Genomic DNA, 17,945 nt, shown 5'->3' with positions numbered 1-17,945 from the left:
GGTGAATTTTCATGGATTTGTGGACATCGTATATAATATGATGGAGTTAAACCGAAATACTCATAAAATTAACTTGATATTTCGGAATTGCATGCAAAATGGTGTGTTTGATGCCACGCCCTTGGTAGATGATAATGGAGTTGACAGAATGTATTTTTTGAAAGCCAAAAATGTCATGGGACGGAGATATATATCGAGGTTGAATCGATTCTAAATTTCAAACATGATGATATGCAAAACTTGCATATTACAAGTTTGCATGGTAATCAAGACCCAAGCATATATGGATCGAAATATATGAATGTGGTGGGGACAATTGGCTTATACGAGAGTCAATTGACCCAAGTAGATTGTGAAAATGTCTGATCGACTCGAAGATCTAGGAGAAAGGGTAATGGACGCCGCATGGAGGATAATCGTCCTAGTAGTAGTCACCCAGTAATGGACACGGAACCCATTATAAGTTATGGTGTGAACATTGATACGTGTACAGTTGGGGGGTTCGGGAAAGATAACGACATTGAATTTGTTGATGTTGATGTTGATGCTGACTCCGAACCCGAGCTAGATGATGATTCTGATGATGACAACCATGTGTATGGTTCAATTCCTCATAATAAAAATTTAAGTGAAAGTCAATTCACACGGAATCATCAGGATCATAATACTCAATGGACCTTTAATGAAAGACCACAATTGCGACATAAAGTCGGTGTTGATGCTGCATTAAAGTTTGATCCACTGGATGCATGTGGGGTTGAGAAGCTAAAATTGTGGAATGAACGCACGAAAGAGTTAGAGCTTGGCCAGCTATTTGGAAACCAAAGACCGTGTAAAGCGAGCAGTTAAATTATGGTCTATAAAGGAAAATAGGGAGTTTAAAATCAGTGAAAGCACTCCTACAATTTGGTATGTCAGATGTAGGGCTCGCACCTCTATACCTCCATGCAATTGGCAACTTAGGGCAACCCTACGTAAATCTCACAAGATGTGGATGATAGTTACACTTGCTGAAAAGCATACATGTGTCCATGTATGTGGCAACAACGATCATAGGCAACTGAGTGGCGACATAATAGTTGAGCACATTATCCCCTACATAATGAATGGGCCAGTGTATAGGATCAAAGAAATACAAACGTCAGTTAAAAAAAAGAATTTCACATTGACATTTTATATAAGAAAGTCTGGTATGGCAGGCGTAAGGCTATAGATATTGTCTATGACGATTGGCCTACGTCCGTTGTACAGCTCCCAACGTATGTTTAGGAATTACTATATACCAATTCGGGTACGATGATTGTGTGGGATCATCATCCACTCAGTATTCCGAGCAATCCGATATTTGACTATATCTTTTGGGTATTTGCTCCTATCATTGAAAGGTTTTGTCATTTAAAATCCGTCATTTGTGTAGATGGTACATTTCTTAAAGGCCCATATCGTGAAAATATACTAAGTGATGTTGCTTTCGATGCTGACAATCATTTATTTCCTCTGGCTTTCGTATTAGTAGATGAGGAGAATAATTACAGTTGGAGTTAGTTCATGAGACTATTGCGTATTCATGTGTATGGTGATATTCAAAATATATGCGTAATTTAGATCGTCACAATGGAATAATCAACACAATAAGGACGCTCCCAGAATGGAAAGAACCACTAGCAGTTCATCGATTTTGCTTGGTTCATGTGCGGAGCAATTTTACGCAGAAATTCAAGAATCAAAGGTAACATTATTTCTCAACTTGTTTAGGGGTTAATTTCGTTCATATGAAATAAAATACTCTTAACGCTTTTTATAACCACCAATGCGTAGGCATAAAGATCTTGTATGAGCTGTCGGATCAGCAAATCAATCTCGAAAGTATGAGAAATACATGCAACAAATATTCACATTAAATGCAGAGGCATATGCATGGTTGACAGGAGATTCAGTCAGACCCGTACAGTGGGTCTTATGCAAATATGGGGACTATCGGTGGGGACACACATCTACAAATATGGCCGAATATTTTAACAACTTAATGAGGGATGCTCGGGTGTTGCCGATCACAGCATGTATTCGATTTACACTCAATCAGACAGTTAATCTGTTCGTCGAGAATCTAAAGATCACAAAGGATCAGGTGTACCCACTCCCCAAAAAAAGTTGAAAAAAATATTTGATGAATGAAGAAAATGGGCGAGCACACTCCGTTAATTATATGATCCCCTTAGGGGAGTGTTTTGTATTACTACTGCTCATCGATAAAGTCATCGGGGTGGCAACGTGCAAACTGTTAACCTTACAAATCAAACATGCACGTGTGAAAAATGGAGGGAATTACGATTTTCGTGTTCGCAGCTTGCTTTACATCCAGAATTAATCCGATGACTCTTGTGGCACTAGAATACACATTTTCTGCTTACCAGGCTATATTTTATGACCATTTTTATCCGCTTAGGGACACAAAATATTGGCCGACAACGGATTTGCGATTGCATATCCTAGCTGATCGTTTGAAACAAAAGACTTCGGGGCCTTTAAGGACTGCTAGAATCCGGAATGAGATGGATCAAAGGTGTTCAGATGCTCCACGTCGGTATAGTAACTGTTTGCAACCCAGACAAAATGCACCTAACTGCCCATATTCTGGTTACTTTCATCAATAGAATGTTAGGATTAATTTGTTGTGAAATAAACACACTCATATTTGTGTACTTTCTGAATATATTAATAAAATGTATTCTTCTATTATGAATATTAATTTTTTGTTATGTTGTATATGAGATTCCTCTCTCGTTGCTTTTTAGTGATATTTATTTATTTTGGCATATATTTTTTATAATGCACACTTAATTCGACTAATAATAATTTAGTTGCAGACATAACTGTCCATGGATCATTAGAATGCTGTGGAACCCCCAGGTCAAGGGCCGATTGACCCTTCTATATTATATTTACAGCCACAGCACAGGTCTGCTGCTGTATTTCATGGCGCATCTTGTAACTTAGATGTCAGAAGATGTGACAAAGAATTTTTTAAACCCTTTATGCATATAGACCCTCGAGTATCTGATTACATCGACAGGGCTAGATTTGGCGGGGTATATAGAGCTGGTTACGTTCATGTGGATCATGGATTGATTACTGCATTTATCAAGCGCTGGAGACAAGAGACACACATTGCATCTCCCTATTATAGGCGAGACTACCATCACCTTGCAAGATGTTGAGGTGCTGTGGGGCCTGCGTGTTGATAGCCTTCCTGTTACATTAAATCATATTAGACGGAGTCCCTTACAATGCCAACAAATGGTTTACGATCTTTTAGGAGTTTGGCCAGAGAATAGGCACTTTCGAAATTGGCGACTGAAAATGTCATTCATAAAGGCACGATTACGGGTAGCATTGGAGCCCAATGCCTCTGAGGAGATGGTTCGTCAATATGTTCGGATGTACATACTGATTCTATTTGGAGGCCTACTATTTGCAGATATCACAGACAATATTGTTAGTACAAATTGGCTCGATTAGTTAGGGAAGCGCGGTGTTGGTCTGTTTATACTCGCGAATGTGTATTGCTTCTTAAGCAGAAACTAGGAGTACTGGTGGGCCTTACTTATTACTACAGGTAAATAAAAATATATATTATAAACTATTTTTGTTTAAACACACATCTTATTCATTGAAAATTACCTTGGTATTGAACAACTTTGGACGTGGGAGCGAATCCCACTTATTCGTCCTGACATACATCCTCGATATGAGGTTGGAGATTACCCAAGAGGTGGGAGATGGGCAGATGATCGTTTAGATTATGAGCCTCCTGGTCGGCTTGCGGTGTATTATCGAGAGCAGATAGGGTTGCTAAGAATGGATCATGTATGTTATTATTTTGTGGATAATTATTATTTGCATTTCGCTAAATTTCTATTCAAGGCAATGAGGATTGAGTATCTATTTTTCCTGTTCTATCAGTTCATTTGGATGCCATATAGTGATGACATACTATCATTTCTACCCGCGTATTGCAGACGGGGAGAGCGTATATGGCGAGAAAAGGTCCCTTTGATATTTTGACATATAGTTGAGTTTCATTGTCCAAATCGAGTGATGCGTCAGTTCGACATGATACAAAAAACTCCTGAACAAATTGACACTGATCATAAGGGTTTGCATCAACTTGGTCTAGTTGGATTTTCAGGAAGAAGTTGGGCTCAGTTTCATAGGAGTTGGATAGGTTATTGAGATCGACGCTACGAAGTTGAGGTCTAGGGACAACCTACAAATATATTCAGACCTTTAGAAGAGTATCTCACATGGTACCACCGCCATACCATCTTGTACATTACGTCTCCTATCCATCAGCAGACGCAGTCCGGGCACATGTTCTACGGGGTATTAGGACAATTTCAATATCTGGTAATTACTACTCCTATAATTTTCACTCCGTCAATATGTACGTTTTTTGCTAGCATTTCCTAGTCAATCTTGTACACTATATTAATTTGTCTATTTTCTTTATATCAGATGGATACCATGCAGCGCATTGGACATCAGTCGCATGAAACCCTCAATCTTGATGACCCAAGACATGTTTTTCACCTACGTCTTTTGACGATCGTGGATGGTGCATTTGGGTCTATGCAATACCTTCAACAATACGATCGTATGAAAGTTGGTAATTGAGATCCATTTGAGACCCAAACACAGTCTCAGCATGTTTGCTATGAGAGGTCAATTGGACATGCCCCTCGTCAAGCTCGAGCATCTACCAGCGGAGTTAGACGACACAGGCATGGCTTGCATAATGAGGACGACAACAAAGCAGAGCATCATGACCCTGAAGTGCACCCTCAAAATTGCACTAGGTTGACCGGTACACATTTTTCTATATCACTACATACACCGTTTTCGACTTTGCCACAATTTACACAATTGCCATACTTTCCTGTTTATGGTACACAATTCACTCCTTTCCCACACGTACCTACATTTGGTTCACCATTCACGCCTTCGCCCGTACCTGCGTTTGGTTCACCATTCACGCCTTTGCCGCATATACCTGTATTTGGGTAAGATGCCACTACATCAGGGGGTTCCTTACGTGTAGACCTTAGCCAAATATATGATTTGATTGGTGCCACGGGAGGTGGTTCTACTACTGTAGATCTTCCGGATTATTGCACTCTTGATCAGACTATGTTCATGCCTACTCAAACCCAACCAATGGGCATGTCAGGACATGTTGTTCTAGGAAATTTACGACTACCGTTCCAAAGACACTGATGATAGTGATGGGACAGCTAAGTCGACAGGCGAGGATACCCTTGTCTCTGATAACGCAGATGAAGATTGTGGCCCATCTATTGCTATTCCACAAGTTCCTGCACTAGTTATCGGAGAACGAGTGCAACGTAATCGTCAGAGAAGGCCTGCTACTAGATATTGTTGTCCACCGACGATACCTCAGGAGAAGGGTAAGGGCAAGACTAAGGGTAAAGGCAAGAAAACTGTGAGGCATTGATATTATTTTGTTTTCGACAATGTTTTATATCTCATCCATTTAATGCATTTCACATGACATTTAATTTAATTTAGTTGTCTACTTTTTCTATTTAATCCAATCACTTTCAATTTGAATAACGTTAAACATTTTCAAAATAGAGAAGTACAAGTTATTTTATTAAACCCTATAATTGGATAGAAAGGTCCCTATAGGATAATACCTACAAAACAAATAAGTACTATTTGTTTTACAGCTATTTTAATTGATTAAATTATTTAAACTAATTATTGTATACCAAATAATGACACGCAAATAATTCTTCATTTCTACAAGTATATTATTAATCTTTTTATACGATTACATTTTATATGAAAATTTAAATATATAAATTGTAATTCGTATTATAATTTTTCATTTTTTGACACAATTACGGTTCCTTTAACATTCTGTGTGCATTATACATAATAAAATTAAAATTAAAAAATCATAATAATATTAAGCAATACTTTCATCCATTACGCAATCACTTAAACTTAAATCATATTATTAAATCATTTTCTAAATTTAACAAATCATAACAGTTACGCATGTTACATAACTTAAGCTTGCTAAAATGGTAAACATTAATTTTTTAAGAAACCCCTAAATCATTTAACAAATGGATCAAATTTTTTAAACTTAGTCTCCTTTAAAATGCTAAAATTCTTGCGAGCCCAATGTTTGTTTTTAAAATTTTGTCAAACTGTATGCATTGTTTTTAAAAATTTTGATTTTAAATAATTTTTACAGAAAAATTTTTGCCGAATTTCCAATTGAATTGTAGAAAGATTTTTTTTTTTTTAAAAAAAGCATTTCTAAATCGCCTAGCTGAAGGATTTTTTATAAAAAAAAATTATAAATTATCTGACCGCCTATCCTACATGGCGCGACGGTCAGAAGATTTTTTAGAAAAAAACATTTCTGACCATCGCGCCATATAGGAGTGACGGTCAGAAAATTTCTGACATCTCTGACCGTCGTTCCTCCATGGCGCAACCGCCAGAAGGACTTTTTAAAAAAAAAAAAAATTTGCTGACCGTCGCGCGATATAAGGGCAACATGCATAGATTGATACCAGGCAGCCAAGGAGCCATATTTGACCGAACTTTTTGTCAACTATCAATATTTTAATCAATTAGCCCCTTTCCTGTTCCCTCAAAAGAAAAAGAGTGTTAATAGTGCCTAGTACTACACTAGTACTCTCTATAGTTGGGTTGAGATTTTTCTTTTCTATTTTTTTTTCTCTTTAACACTCGAAGGCTATGTTTGGATTGATTATTTTTTGAAAAATAATATTTTCATATATAATGTTACAGTAATACACAAATAAAAATAACCATAAAATATCAAAAATAACCTCAAAAACATAAAAAATACAAAAAAAAACCTCAAAAATACAAAAAATAACCTAAAAATACCAAAAACAGCCTCAAAAACAACCTTATCTACAGTAAAAGTTTTTCACTTATATATTATTACAGTAAAATATTTCAAAAACACCTTAAAAAACAGTTAATCCAAACAAAAAAAAAATTTTAAAAAAATTATACATATTGAATAGTTTGAAGACTTTTCTTTTTTTTTTCTTTGGTTGAACAAGGAATATTTTATGGTCAAATATTTTTTATATTTTATTTTTTGGGTTTACTTACAAAATGAAAGGGAATTTGGGATTGAGGAAAGTTTGAGAGTTAAACAAGACCTGGGAGTAAGAAAGTAGAAGAGCTAATCAACTAAATAAAGCTTGAAATTACATATATATAACCCACAATTATAGTATGAATTCAATGAATTACAACCAATTCAAATTACAAGTTTACAACTAATCCAAAACTCAATGAGACAAAACCAACATAAAATTCAAATAAACTCATAATTTGGTGGGACTTGGACCCAAGACTTCTGGATCCAAGATCCTCAACCTTGATTTGTAATTGTAGACCAAGACCATCTCAGCAAACTTCTTTTTTTTTTAAGGTCAAGAGAGTTTTACAAAATACGAAGATTAGCAAAATCTAGGGAGTTGAACAAAATAGGAAGGATTGGACTCTTGCCCACTGGACCCAATCGCTTGTGGCAGTGGATCGTGGGTTAAGTGAATGGACCAATTCTCGACGCTGCTAAATGCTCTAGATCCAAATAAAGTATTGTGCTTATTGGACCAAAAATGGTCTGTTACTTGAGGATCGGTTTATATCCCAGGCCCTTACTAGATAAACACTACTATGTGCAATAGACGGAGTACGACATTCCAGCCCAATCTCTGCAAATTTTGGGCCCTGTTTGGCAAATGAGGGTCTTGTTTGGCAAGCAAGTTTTTTTGCCAAATTTGCCTGCTACAAGTTTTTTAACAACTTTAACTACAATAATCTCAAAAAACTTCTCAAAATTTTTAAATTATACATTTCAAAATATTCAAAAATTTACATACTTTAAAAATTTTTTCTACACTTTTTATAGTAAGTTACTGTAAAATTTTAGACAAACACCTAAAAAATTCACTTGCTAAACGGGGGTTCTTTAGTTGTTTGTTTAAAACTTTAGTGTAACTTACTATAGAATTTGTAGAAAAAAATTTTAAGATGGAAAACTTTTTTTTTTCTTTCCTCTCCTCTCCTGCTCTCTCACCTTACCGCTCACCAGCCGTCGACGATGGCAACAGCAGGCATTTCTTTTTTTTTTTTTCCTTTTTTTTTGCTCTTTTTCTTTCTCCTCTTCCTCTCCTTTTCTCTCTCCTCTTTCCTCCTCCCCTCCTTCTCCCCCTCCCCTCCTTTCTCACCTACCGCCGCTCCCTCCCCCCATAGATCGCGTGACGGATGGGAAGGGGTGGTGGGTTGAGGTGGGGGAGGAAGAAGAAGAAAGGAAGAAGGAAAATTTTTAAACCTTTTGATTTTTATCCGTGATCAAATATTGCTGCTCTGGGCATTTGGAATATTTCATTTTACCTAGTGATTGAGAAGTGAAATCTAATTTCCTGATGAGACTAACATTGGAATTTTTTATTTTTTTCACTGATATTTCTTTTTTTTTTTTAAGAATTAATGGTCTATACACTGTCAGTATTAGATGGATGATAAATTATGTAAAATTTGAATTTGAAATTCAACTTTTACACGTATGCTATGAATGTAACAGTGATAGTGTATACGCTGTCAATATATATATATATATATAATTTACTCTTTTTTTAATCTATTCATTTGTTTTAGCCATATGCATGCACATTTCACTAGGAAGTCCCCCCCCCCTCTCCCTAAAAATAAAAAATAAAAAGAAGCAAGTAATCAAAACAATGAAAATGTATGGAGGGGATGTCGAGTGCATCAAAAGAGAAATAAACAATACCAATAAGTCAAATTCCAAATTTTTTTTTGTAAAACAAAGTAGAAAACTGTAATACTTCACAATACAATTCAAATAATGGCAACAAACAATGATAACACTTTTTTTTTCCAACAATGTGGTAACTGGTAAGTGGCCAGGGACGACCCATGCACTTCATCTCGAAGATTACGTCTCCTTTGATAAAGACTTGGAGCCAGCAGATGATGGATATCGACATTCTGCATTTTCCATGTAATCGACAAAACTCAGTACCTCATCATTATTTCCCCCTTTTGGGAAACAAATATATTGTTTATTTTGGCATAAAAAGAGATACCAAAGAGAGAAAGAAATCGGAATAGACAATAGAGTGACCTGTTAGCAGCATAGGTAAAATGCCTCAGACTCTATGCTCGGCTGGTGTATCAGGCTGTTTTCCTGGCATATTATCTTGGAAAGCAGGTAGCTCCATATATGCCTCAAACAACCTTGATAGAAGAGGAAACTCATCCTAAGAAACAAAAAGTTCAATAAGCCACGAATCACTTGATAACAGAAAGAACATATAACGATAACTCGTTATAATGCAGCTAACATGTAGGACACATAATTGGATCTGCTCATAATAGAAGCTATATATTTGAAGATTGGAAGGGAAGGATCCTTCATGAAACTAATGGTAAAAGTTAAGCAGCTGATCAATGACTGCAGCACAATAGTTTATGAATCAACTACAGCATATGTTTGAACATTAGAAATAAGGAAACTTCATGAAACTCATGCCAAAAATTATGCAGCTGGTCAAGAATTAAACTGAATTAGAGACTTAAACTTCAAGGCATAAGACAGTCCTTTGGGGACATTACCATCTCAACCTTGAATCTTGTAATGGCAGCATGAATTTGGGGTGCTAGGAATAAATCAACCTGCATATTTTACCCAATGAGATATATGCTTTAGAAAGCAGTAAGCACAGATATTGCTCATACTAATTCTTAAGTTGCAACTAGTGAGTACTTCAGCATTTTCTTCGATCGACATTAAGTATTTGCTGCATCAGATTTTCTCCTTTAGGAACAAAATGCAACATCAACATCATCATCATATATTCAACTGTTGTTTAGCGAGTCTTAGTCAAACATGCAATAGCAAGGAGTAGATAGTCTCGTCCATGAATAAGCTAAAAAGGTTGGAAACAGACCAGGAAAACTTCATTGCCAGTGGCATATCGTCCAGAATAATCTTTCAATAGCTTCTCTCTAGAGCTGCAAATGTGCATGAAGAATCAGGCAATATACTCGGGAGGTAATTGAAGGCACAAATGATTGTCAAATCTTACCAGCAAAGCCTGTTCGTATATCATCTTGCGCACAAGCAATAGCTTCTTGAGGTCCTAATTTTTCTCTCATATGTTGCTTCACAAAAAAGAGAAGTAAAATAGCCATCATATATTCCAAAACTTGAATCATACAAGAATGGCATTGTCTGAGCCATCAGCTCAAAAGCACTCTTACGTACAAGCATAAGTTGACGAGGCTGTATACTCGAAGAAATAACATTTGCCGCCTGCAAATAAATTATCAACCAGAGATTAGGTGATCTTACTGTTTGAACAGGGCACTTGAAGGTTTTCTTTTAAGGAATTTCCAAGTAGGCATCACTTCATAAAAAAAGATTCATTTATGTAAAGACAGGATCGCTCCAGGTAAGAGGTTCAGAATCTTTACTGAGGGTGCTCACCTCGGCAACCCCCATGTCTGAGGTGAGCTCACCTCGTCCCTCATGTGAGCTCATCCGTGCCCTTGGGCACACCCCCTAAGCTCGGCCACATCCCCAGTCTACCGTGTAGGTGACCTCGGCAACTCCAACTCAGCTGCACGCTGATGATGCCAAGACACCTGACATCACCCGGGATCAGTGCTTTATCTGAAAAGCACTGTCGCACTTAATGACTACTGCGAAGGACTCCGCGTCACCCTGTTCAGGCGGCTACAGTGTCAGGGTCAGGCCACCTGACAGGGAGCAGAGCCGTAATGGCAGGGCATGGGTCCCACCGGCATAAGACCTCCATCCTGCCCTCCACTCTCGCCTATAAATACCCCACACACTCCCAACAAGTAAGCATACTGTTCATTTGACAATACTAATGCTTTTTCTCGTTCTCATACTAACTTAATCGTCGGAGTGATCCCAGGGGAGAAGCCCCGCCTTTCACTTCGGACCCGAGGATACACCTCACTTCATCTCAGAGGAGCCTGATTCTGGTCGGTTCCACCACCCACCAAAATTCACCTCTTCAATTGGCGCCGTCTGTGGGAACGAGACTGCTATCATCAAAATGAGATCCACGCGCTCTAGAAGCGGAAGAGTTCCCTCAACTGGGGCTGGGCAGACCTCGGGAGCCCAGCAAGATCGCATCTCTGAGGAACAAGGGTCCCAAAGGACCCAACCCAACAACGAAGACGCCATCGCCAAGATGGCCGAGTTCGTGTCAGACAACCCCAACATTTTTGAGGAACTAGGAAGATACCTCAAAAGGCAAGGGAAAGAAAAAGCCGAATCTTCCAAGAGGAGACCGACGAAGTCTCCTGAAGTGCCCTCAGGTGAGGACTCCGATGAGGGGCGTCTCTCTCGGAGTACCTCTAGGCGCGCCTCCTCCAAGGCAACCTCTAAAATAGCCTCCATCTCCAAGGCGTTTTCCCGAGGACTGTTGGGGAAACGGGCCGAGGACCCACCTCGGCGCCCCGGAGGCCTAGCTGCTGACTACATGAGGGCTCCGCCCTTCACTGATGACATCAATGGGGAGATGGTGCCCCCAAACTTTAAGCTTCCAAATTTACACACCTATGACGGCCGAGGCGACCCCGAGGATCACCTCCGTGCCTTCATCTCCGCTTTCCGCCTCTACTGTGTCCCCGACGCTGTTATTTGTCGAGCTTTCCCCATCTTCTTGCATGGGACGGCCCGAAAGTGGTTCTGGAGTTTAGAACCGGGGTGCATTTCCTCCCTGGATGAACTGATAGACCGGTTCATCCATCGCTTTGTGTCGTCTCGACCGATAACAAAGACTTCAGCTTACCTCTTGAACCTGCAACAGGGTCAGGGCGAGTCACTTCGCTCATACGCCCAAAGGTTCAACGAGAAAAATGTACAGATACCTGACCAGAACGAGCAGGTAACTATCGCTGCCTTCACCAATGGGTTAGTGGCAGGAATCTTCAACACCGAAATCCATCGGCAGTACTAGGGGTGAGCATCGAATTCGAATTCGGTAATTCGGTAGGTTGAAATCGGTAATTTTCGGTAAATGATGTTGAGATATTTCGACCTAATTCGTATTCGAATTACCAAATTTCGAATTCGAATTCAATTCGGATTGAATTCGGTAAACACAAATTGACCGAATTGTCCGAATTCCTGAAGCAATCGCAGCCTGTTTTGCTTCGTCGCCTCCTGCCATACCAGTATGCAAAGGTTGCTACTGATGCAGCCACAATCACACCCGCAGTTGCGTACCAAGCGTGTAATGGTTTCTCGATGACGAGATTAGAACTGCCAGCAACAAGAGGAGGTGATGATGATGATGGTTTCTGGCTTGCTGTCAAAGCAAATCCCAGTCCCTGCCTCTCAAGCTCACCCAGGTCTTCAATTGCCGGTTTAAGCCTCGTGGCCTTGGCTATAGCTTCGTACTGCTCTTTGGTTCCACCCTCCAGAAAAGAACCAACAAGATGACCCTTATTAATCCAATAAGCCCCAAAAGTCTTTCCCGAGAAATCCCCAAAATGAATTACTTCCCCTGCGTTGTCTCCATAAAACTGCCAAGACAATGTGAAGACGCGGGAGTAGAAGAATGGCAGGTAGTCGAATTCACCCGTCTTTTCTGGCTCCATGATAGCAGCAACAGCATGCCTTGCTGACTTCCTCGCAGAATCTACATGCTCAAGTCTGCGTGTTTCAGCAAACATTTTTACTGGAAAAGCGGCAACATCCCCAACTGCATAGACTGAAGTGTTGCTCGATTGCATCTTCCCATTCACCTTAATCCCACCTTTCTCGAATTCCGAAATTAATTCGAATTCGGTATATCCGAATTCAAAAACTATAAAACCGTTTTCGAACCTAATTCGATTTTAACTAGTACTATATCCCCGATTTACCGACCGAATTACCGAATTACCAAATTCGATTTACCAAATTGAAATCGATTTCGGTCGGTAAATCGGTATTTACCGTAATTGCTCACCCCTAGGCAGTACCCCCGTACACTTCGGGAGCTCTGGGAAAGAGTGGACCAGGGAATCCGAAGTGAAGATGTAAATCGCATGAAACGAGAAGCCCAAGCCTCTCGTACGGGGCAAGATCCCCGGAGAAGGAAAGACACCGGCCGAGGTGAACAAGGCCCAAGTGGCACTTCAAACCAACTCCGAGACCGCCGGAGTGTCTTCGATCGAATCGTGAAAGGCAGATCGTCCACCTCGGACGCCGAGCTGACGCCCCTCAATTCGAGCCGGACCCACGTCCTGGCTGTGATGAGGCAGAATCACCTCGGCCGCAACCCTCCCGAAATTCCGGGGAGGAGAGATAAGAGGAACTCGAACCTCTACTGTGCCTACCACCGTAATGTAGGACACGAGACTGAGGACTGCAATGACCTGAAGCGGGAAATCGAAAATTTGATCCGGCAAGGATACCTGAAGCAATTCGTCCGCAAGGATGGAGGCTTCAACCGAAGCGTCTCCCACCGGGAGAACCGGGGCCCCCGCCGAGACGACCGACGGGACACGAACATGCATTGCCGAGGTCTCGAAGACCGTAGGGAGGACAAGCAGCCCCCACGCGATGGCTCACCGGGCTACGGCCCCAACATCGCCGGGGTGATCAACACCATCGCGGGAGGACCAACGGGAGGAGACAGCCAGAACTCCCGGAAGCGGACCTACCGCCAGGCCGAGATGGAGGTGGCCGAGCCGAGCTCTCGGCTGTCCGAGGTCATCACCTACGGTCCCGCTGACCCCGTTCCTGCGGCCTCCAGCAATCACGAGGCTCTTGTGATTGAAGTCCTCACCAACAACTACGTAGTCAAAAAGGTCTATGTTGACCCCGGAAGCTCGGTAGACGTCTTGTACTACCGAACTTTCGAAAGTTTGAAGCTGACCAGGGAGCAACTCACTCCTGTCAGAACTCCTCTCGTGGGATTCGGGGGACACGTCGTCCACCCGGAGGGCATGTTGACCCTGATGGTAACAATCGGGCGTCATCCACGCTGCCGAACTGTGCCTGTCAGTTTTGCGGTGGTCAAAGCAGACTCCCCCTACAATATGCTGATAGGCCGGCCCACGCTCAATGCCTTGAGAGCCGTATACTCCACCTACCACCTGAGCTTTAAATTCCCAACATCTGCGGGGGTGGCCGAGGTAAGCAGCGATGTGGGCGCCGCCCGGGAGTGCTACCTCGCCACCATTCAAGCAGCAGTCACCCACCGGCCCTCACCGAGGTCAGAAGAAAAGAGGCCAGCGGTCCTCTCCATAGACCGCATCGACCCTCAGAAGGCAGAAGAGCCCAACAGGCTGGAGCCCGGGGATGAGGTGGAACTGGTGGTAGTGGATGAAGCGAAACCTGACCAAGTGGTCCAAGTAGGGGCTGGACTACCCTCACCCCTGAAAGAAGAAATGATCTCCCTGATCAAAGACCACCGAGACGTCTTCGCGTGGTCCGCGGATGAAGTGGTCGGAGTGCCACCCGAACTCATGACCCACCAACTCAACGTTGACCCACAGGCCCGACCTGTGCGACAGAAACGAAGGCACTTCGGCCCCGAACGTAGTCAGGCCATATCGGATGAGGTCGACAAGCTCTTGCCGGCCAAGATGATCCACGAAGTCCAATATCCCACCTGGCTGTCCAATCCAGTCATGGTCAAAAAGGACACCGGTGGATGGAGAATGTGTGTCGACTTCACCGACCTCAACAACAAAGATTGCTATCCTCTGCCGAGAATAGACGCCCTCGTCGACGCGGCGATGGGGTATGAAATCCTCTGCTTCCTAGATGCCTTCAAAGGGTACCATCAAATAGGAATGAGTGAGGAGGACCAAGAGAAAACGGCGTTCTACACCGACCGAGGTACTTATTGTTACACCACCATGCCCTTCGGGCTAAAGAACGCCGGGGCAACCTACCAAAGGCTGATCAACCGACTCTTCCAGAATCAGATCGGCCGCAATGTGGAGGCCTATGTGGATGACATCCTCGTTAAAAGCCTCGCCACTTCATCCTTTCTGTCAGACGTGAGGGAAGTCTTTGGTGTCCTGCGAGACTCGAGAATGAAGCTGAATCCCAAGAAGTGCGTCTTCGGCGTCACCTCGGGAAAATTCTTGGGGTATCTGGTTTCCCACCGGGGAATCGAGGCCAACCCCGACAAGGTGAAGGCCATTCAGGACATGTCCCCACCTCGGAACATCCGAGAAGTCCAACGGCTAAATGGACGCCTGGCCGCGCTGAATCGCTTCCTGTCCCAATCAGCTGAGAAAGCTCTGCCCTTCTTTAAGGTGCTCAAGAAGGCTGATCAGTTTGCCTGGACGGAAGAGTGCCAGGCTGCTTTCGACAAACTGAAGCAATACCTCCATCACCTACCCACTCTCGCTTCACCTCGGCCCGAGGAGAAGCTCTACCTCTACCTCTCCGCAGCCGATGAGGCCGTCAGCGCTGTTCTTATCCGGGATGAGGGCACCCAAGTGCCCGTCTACTATGTCAGCCGAGCTCTCCGCGGACCGGAGACCCGATACACTTAGGTGGAAAAACTGGTGCTGGGGCTAGTTCACGCCGCTCGGCGGCTGAAGCCCTATTTCTTGGCTCATCCCATATCCGTCCGGACCGACCTGGTGCTGGGGCTAGTCACGCCGCTCGGCGATGAAGCCCTATTCTTGCTCATCCCATATCCGTCCGGACCGACCAGCCTACAATATGGTTCGACCCGAGGCCTCCGGGCGCCTCACTAAGTGGGCCGTCGAGTTAGGGGAGTACGACCTGTCGTATGAGCCGCGCACCGCCATAAAAGCTCAAGCCTTAGCCGACTTCTTGGCCGAGCTCACCTTCACGGAAGGTCCAGAGTCCACCTTTTCCCTTGCCGGGGTGAGCACCCCATCCCTGTGGACATTGTATGTGGATGGATCCTCTAATGGGGACGGTAGCGGAGCTGGACTTCTCCTGGAAGGACCTCAGGGAGAAGTGTGCTCTTACGCCCTCCGCTTTGGCTTCCCAGCCACCAATAATGAAGCCGAGTACGAGGCCTTAATCGCTGGATTTCAGCTGGCCCGAAGGCTCGGCGCACAACAAATCCACGTCCGCAGTGACTCCCAACTCGTCGTACGCCAAGTCCTTGGTGAGTATGAGGCCAAGGATGAGACCATGCAACGATACCTCTCCAAAGTACACCAACTCACGGCGTACTTCGAGTCCTTCGAAATCCAAAGAATACCCCGTTCCCAGAATAAGCGAGCCGACGCCTTATCCCGGCTGGCTTCTACGTCATTCTCTGACCTCAACAAAACTGTCTTAGTGGAAGTCCTGAGTGAACCAGGATACGTGGGAGAGGTGGCCTGCCCCGTGCACTCTGAAGAATCATGGATGACCCCGTTCATCCTTTTCTTGGGTCAAGGAGTCCTCCCTGAAGACCGAGCCGAGGCGAGAAAAATACAACGCAAGGCGGCTCGGTACGCTCTCCGCGATGGAGAGCTGTACAAACGTTCCTACCTCGGCCCATGGCTGAGGTGTGTCACTCCCGAGACAGGACGCCACGTCCTTCAAGAGATCCACGAGGGCTTGTGTGAAGCTCACGTCGGCCACAGAATGCTAGCCAAGAAGGCTCTGCTTCTTGGATATTTCTGGCCCTCGGTTTCGGCAAAGACCCAGGTACTCCGTTCTCGGCTGTACTTCCTGCCAAGTCCACGCACCTGAGCACCACCAGCCCGCAAACTTCATGGTTCCTATCACTTCACCATGGCCGTTTGAGCAATGGGGGACAGACATCACAGGTCCTTTCCCCAGATCCGTCGGGGGTTATACCTTCCTGGTAACCGCTGTGGATTACTTCACCAAATGGGTTGAGGCCGAACCTCTGAGGACCATCACCGGGCTGGCCATTCAAAAATTCTTTTGGAAATGCATCGTCTGCCGCTTCGGCATACCTCAGGTCATCATCTCGGATAATGGAAGACAATTTGCCGAGAACCCCTTTAAAACTTGGTGCACAAACCTTGGCATCAAACAACACTTCACTTCGGTGGGCCACCCCCAGGCCAACGGTCAAGCAGAAAACTTCAACCGAACTCTCTTGCATGGCCTCAAGACCCGACTACACCAAGCTGGAACATCTTGGGTCGAAGAACTCCCCAGTGTCCTTTGGTCTATCGGACCACGCCGAGGTCAGCCACGCAAGAGACCCCCTTCTCTTTGACATACGGAGCCGAGGCTGTCATCCCTGCCGAGATCCTTACCCCCAGCCCTCGGCAGCCTACGCAGCCGAGGTGAACGACGAAGAGAGGCAGCTGGATCTCGACCTCGTCGATGAGCGAAGGGACCTCGCCTCAGCCCGGATAGCTTCCTACAAGAACACACTGGCACACTATTACAATGCCCGCGTCAGACACCGTAGATTCCAGCCTGGAGACTTGGTTCTGAGGAAAAACTCAGTCAGCCGAGCTGAACCGCAAGGGAAACTATGCCCGAAATGGGAAGGCCCTTACCGAGTTGTGGAGTCTGACCTTAAAGGATATTGTAAACTTAGTTACCGAGATGGCTCACTAGTGCCGAGGTCTTGGCACGCCGAGAACCTCAAAATGTATTATGCTTGAATTTTAAATCAAGTTATGACTTCGGATCTTATGTTATTTTTCAACATCGGAATTACGCTATTAAAAAATAAAGGGGGACAAGCAAGGAACGAAGTCAAAGCGAGAAATTAAAGTGCTGAGATGAAAAGAAATAGGCTTTCATTCAACAGAAAAGAGCGTTACCAAAAAATACAAGGCCGAGGTCGGAATGCTACTAAGCACTCTCCACCTCGGCCACCCCTTTAAAGCCCACGAGT

The 17,945-nt window shown here is 43.5% G+C and overlaps 1 protein-coding gene across 1 annotated transcript; it reads right to left on the bottom strand.

Annotated features, from left to right (window-relative positions):
• Window positions 1–12,201: 12,201 nt before the first annotated feature.
• LOC113760318 (monodehydroascorbate reductase 4, peroxisomal-like) lies at window positions 12,202–12,882 on the bottom strand. The gene has a single exon (XM_027302873.1). The coding sequence runs from the start codon at window positions 12,880–12,882 to the stop codon at window positions 12,202–12,204; it is 681 nt and encodes a 226-aa protein (XP_027158674.1).
• Window positions 12,883–17,945: the final 5,063 nt, after the last annotated feature.

Source organism: Coffea eugenioides, chromosome 2 (genome assembly GCF_003713205.1).
Source record: "Coffea eugenioides isolate CCC68of chromosome 2, Ceug_1.0, whole genome shotgun sequence".
NCBI lineage: Eukaryota > Viridiplantae > Streptophyta > Magnoliopsida > Gentianales > Rubiaceae > Coffea > Coffea eugenioides.
This window is presented reverse-complemented; position numbering and strand designations above follow the sequence as displayed.

Coding starts and splice junctions, on each gene's coding strand:
- LOC113760318 (XM_027302873.1), bottom strand. CDS start 12,882: ATGCAATCGAGCAACACTTCAGTCTATGCAGTTGGGGATGTTGCCGCT.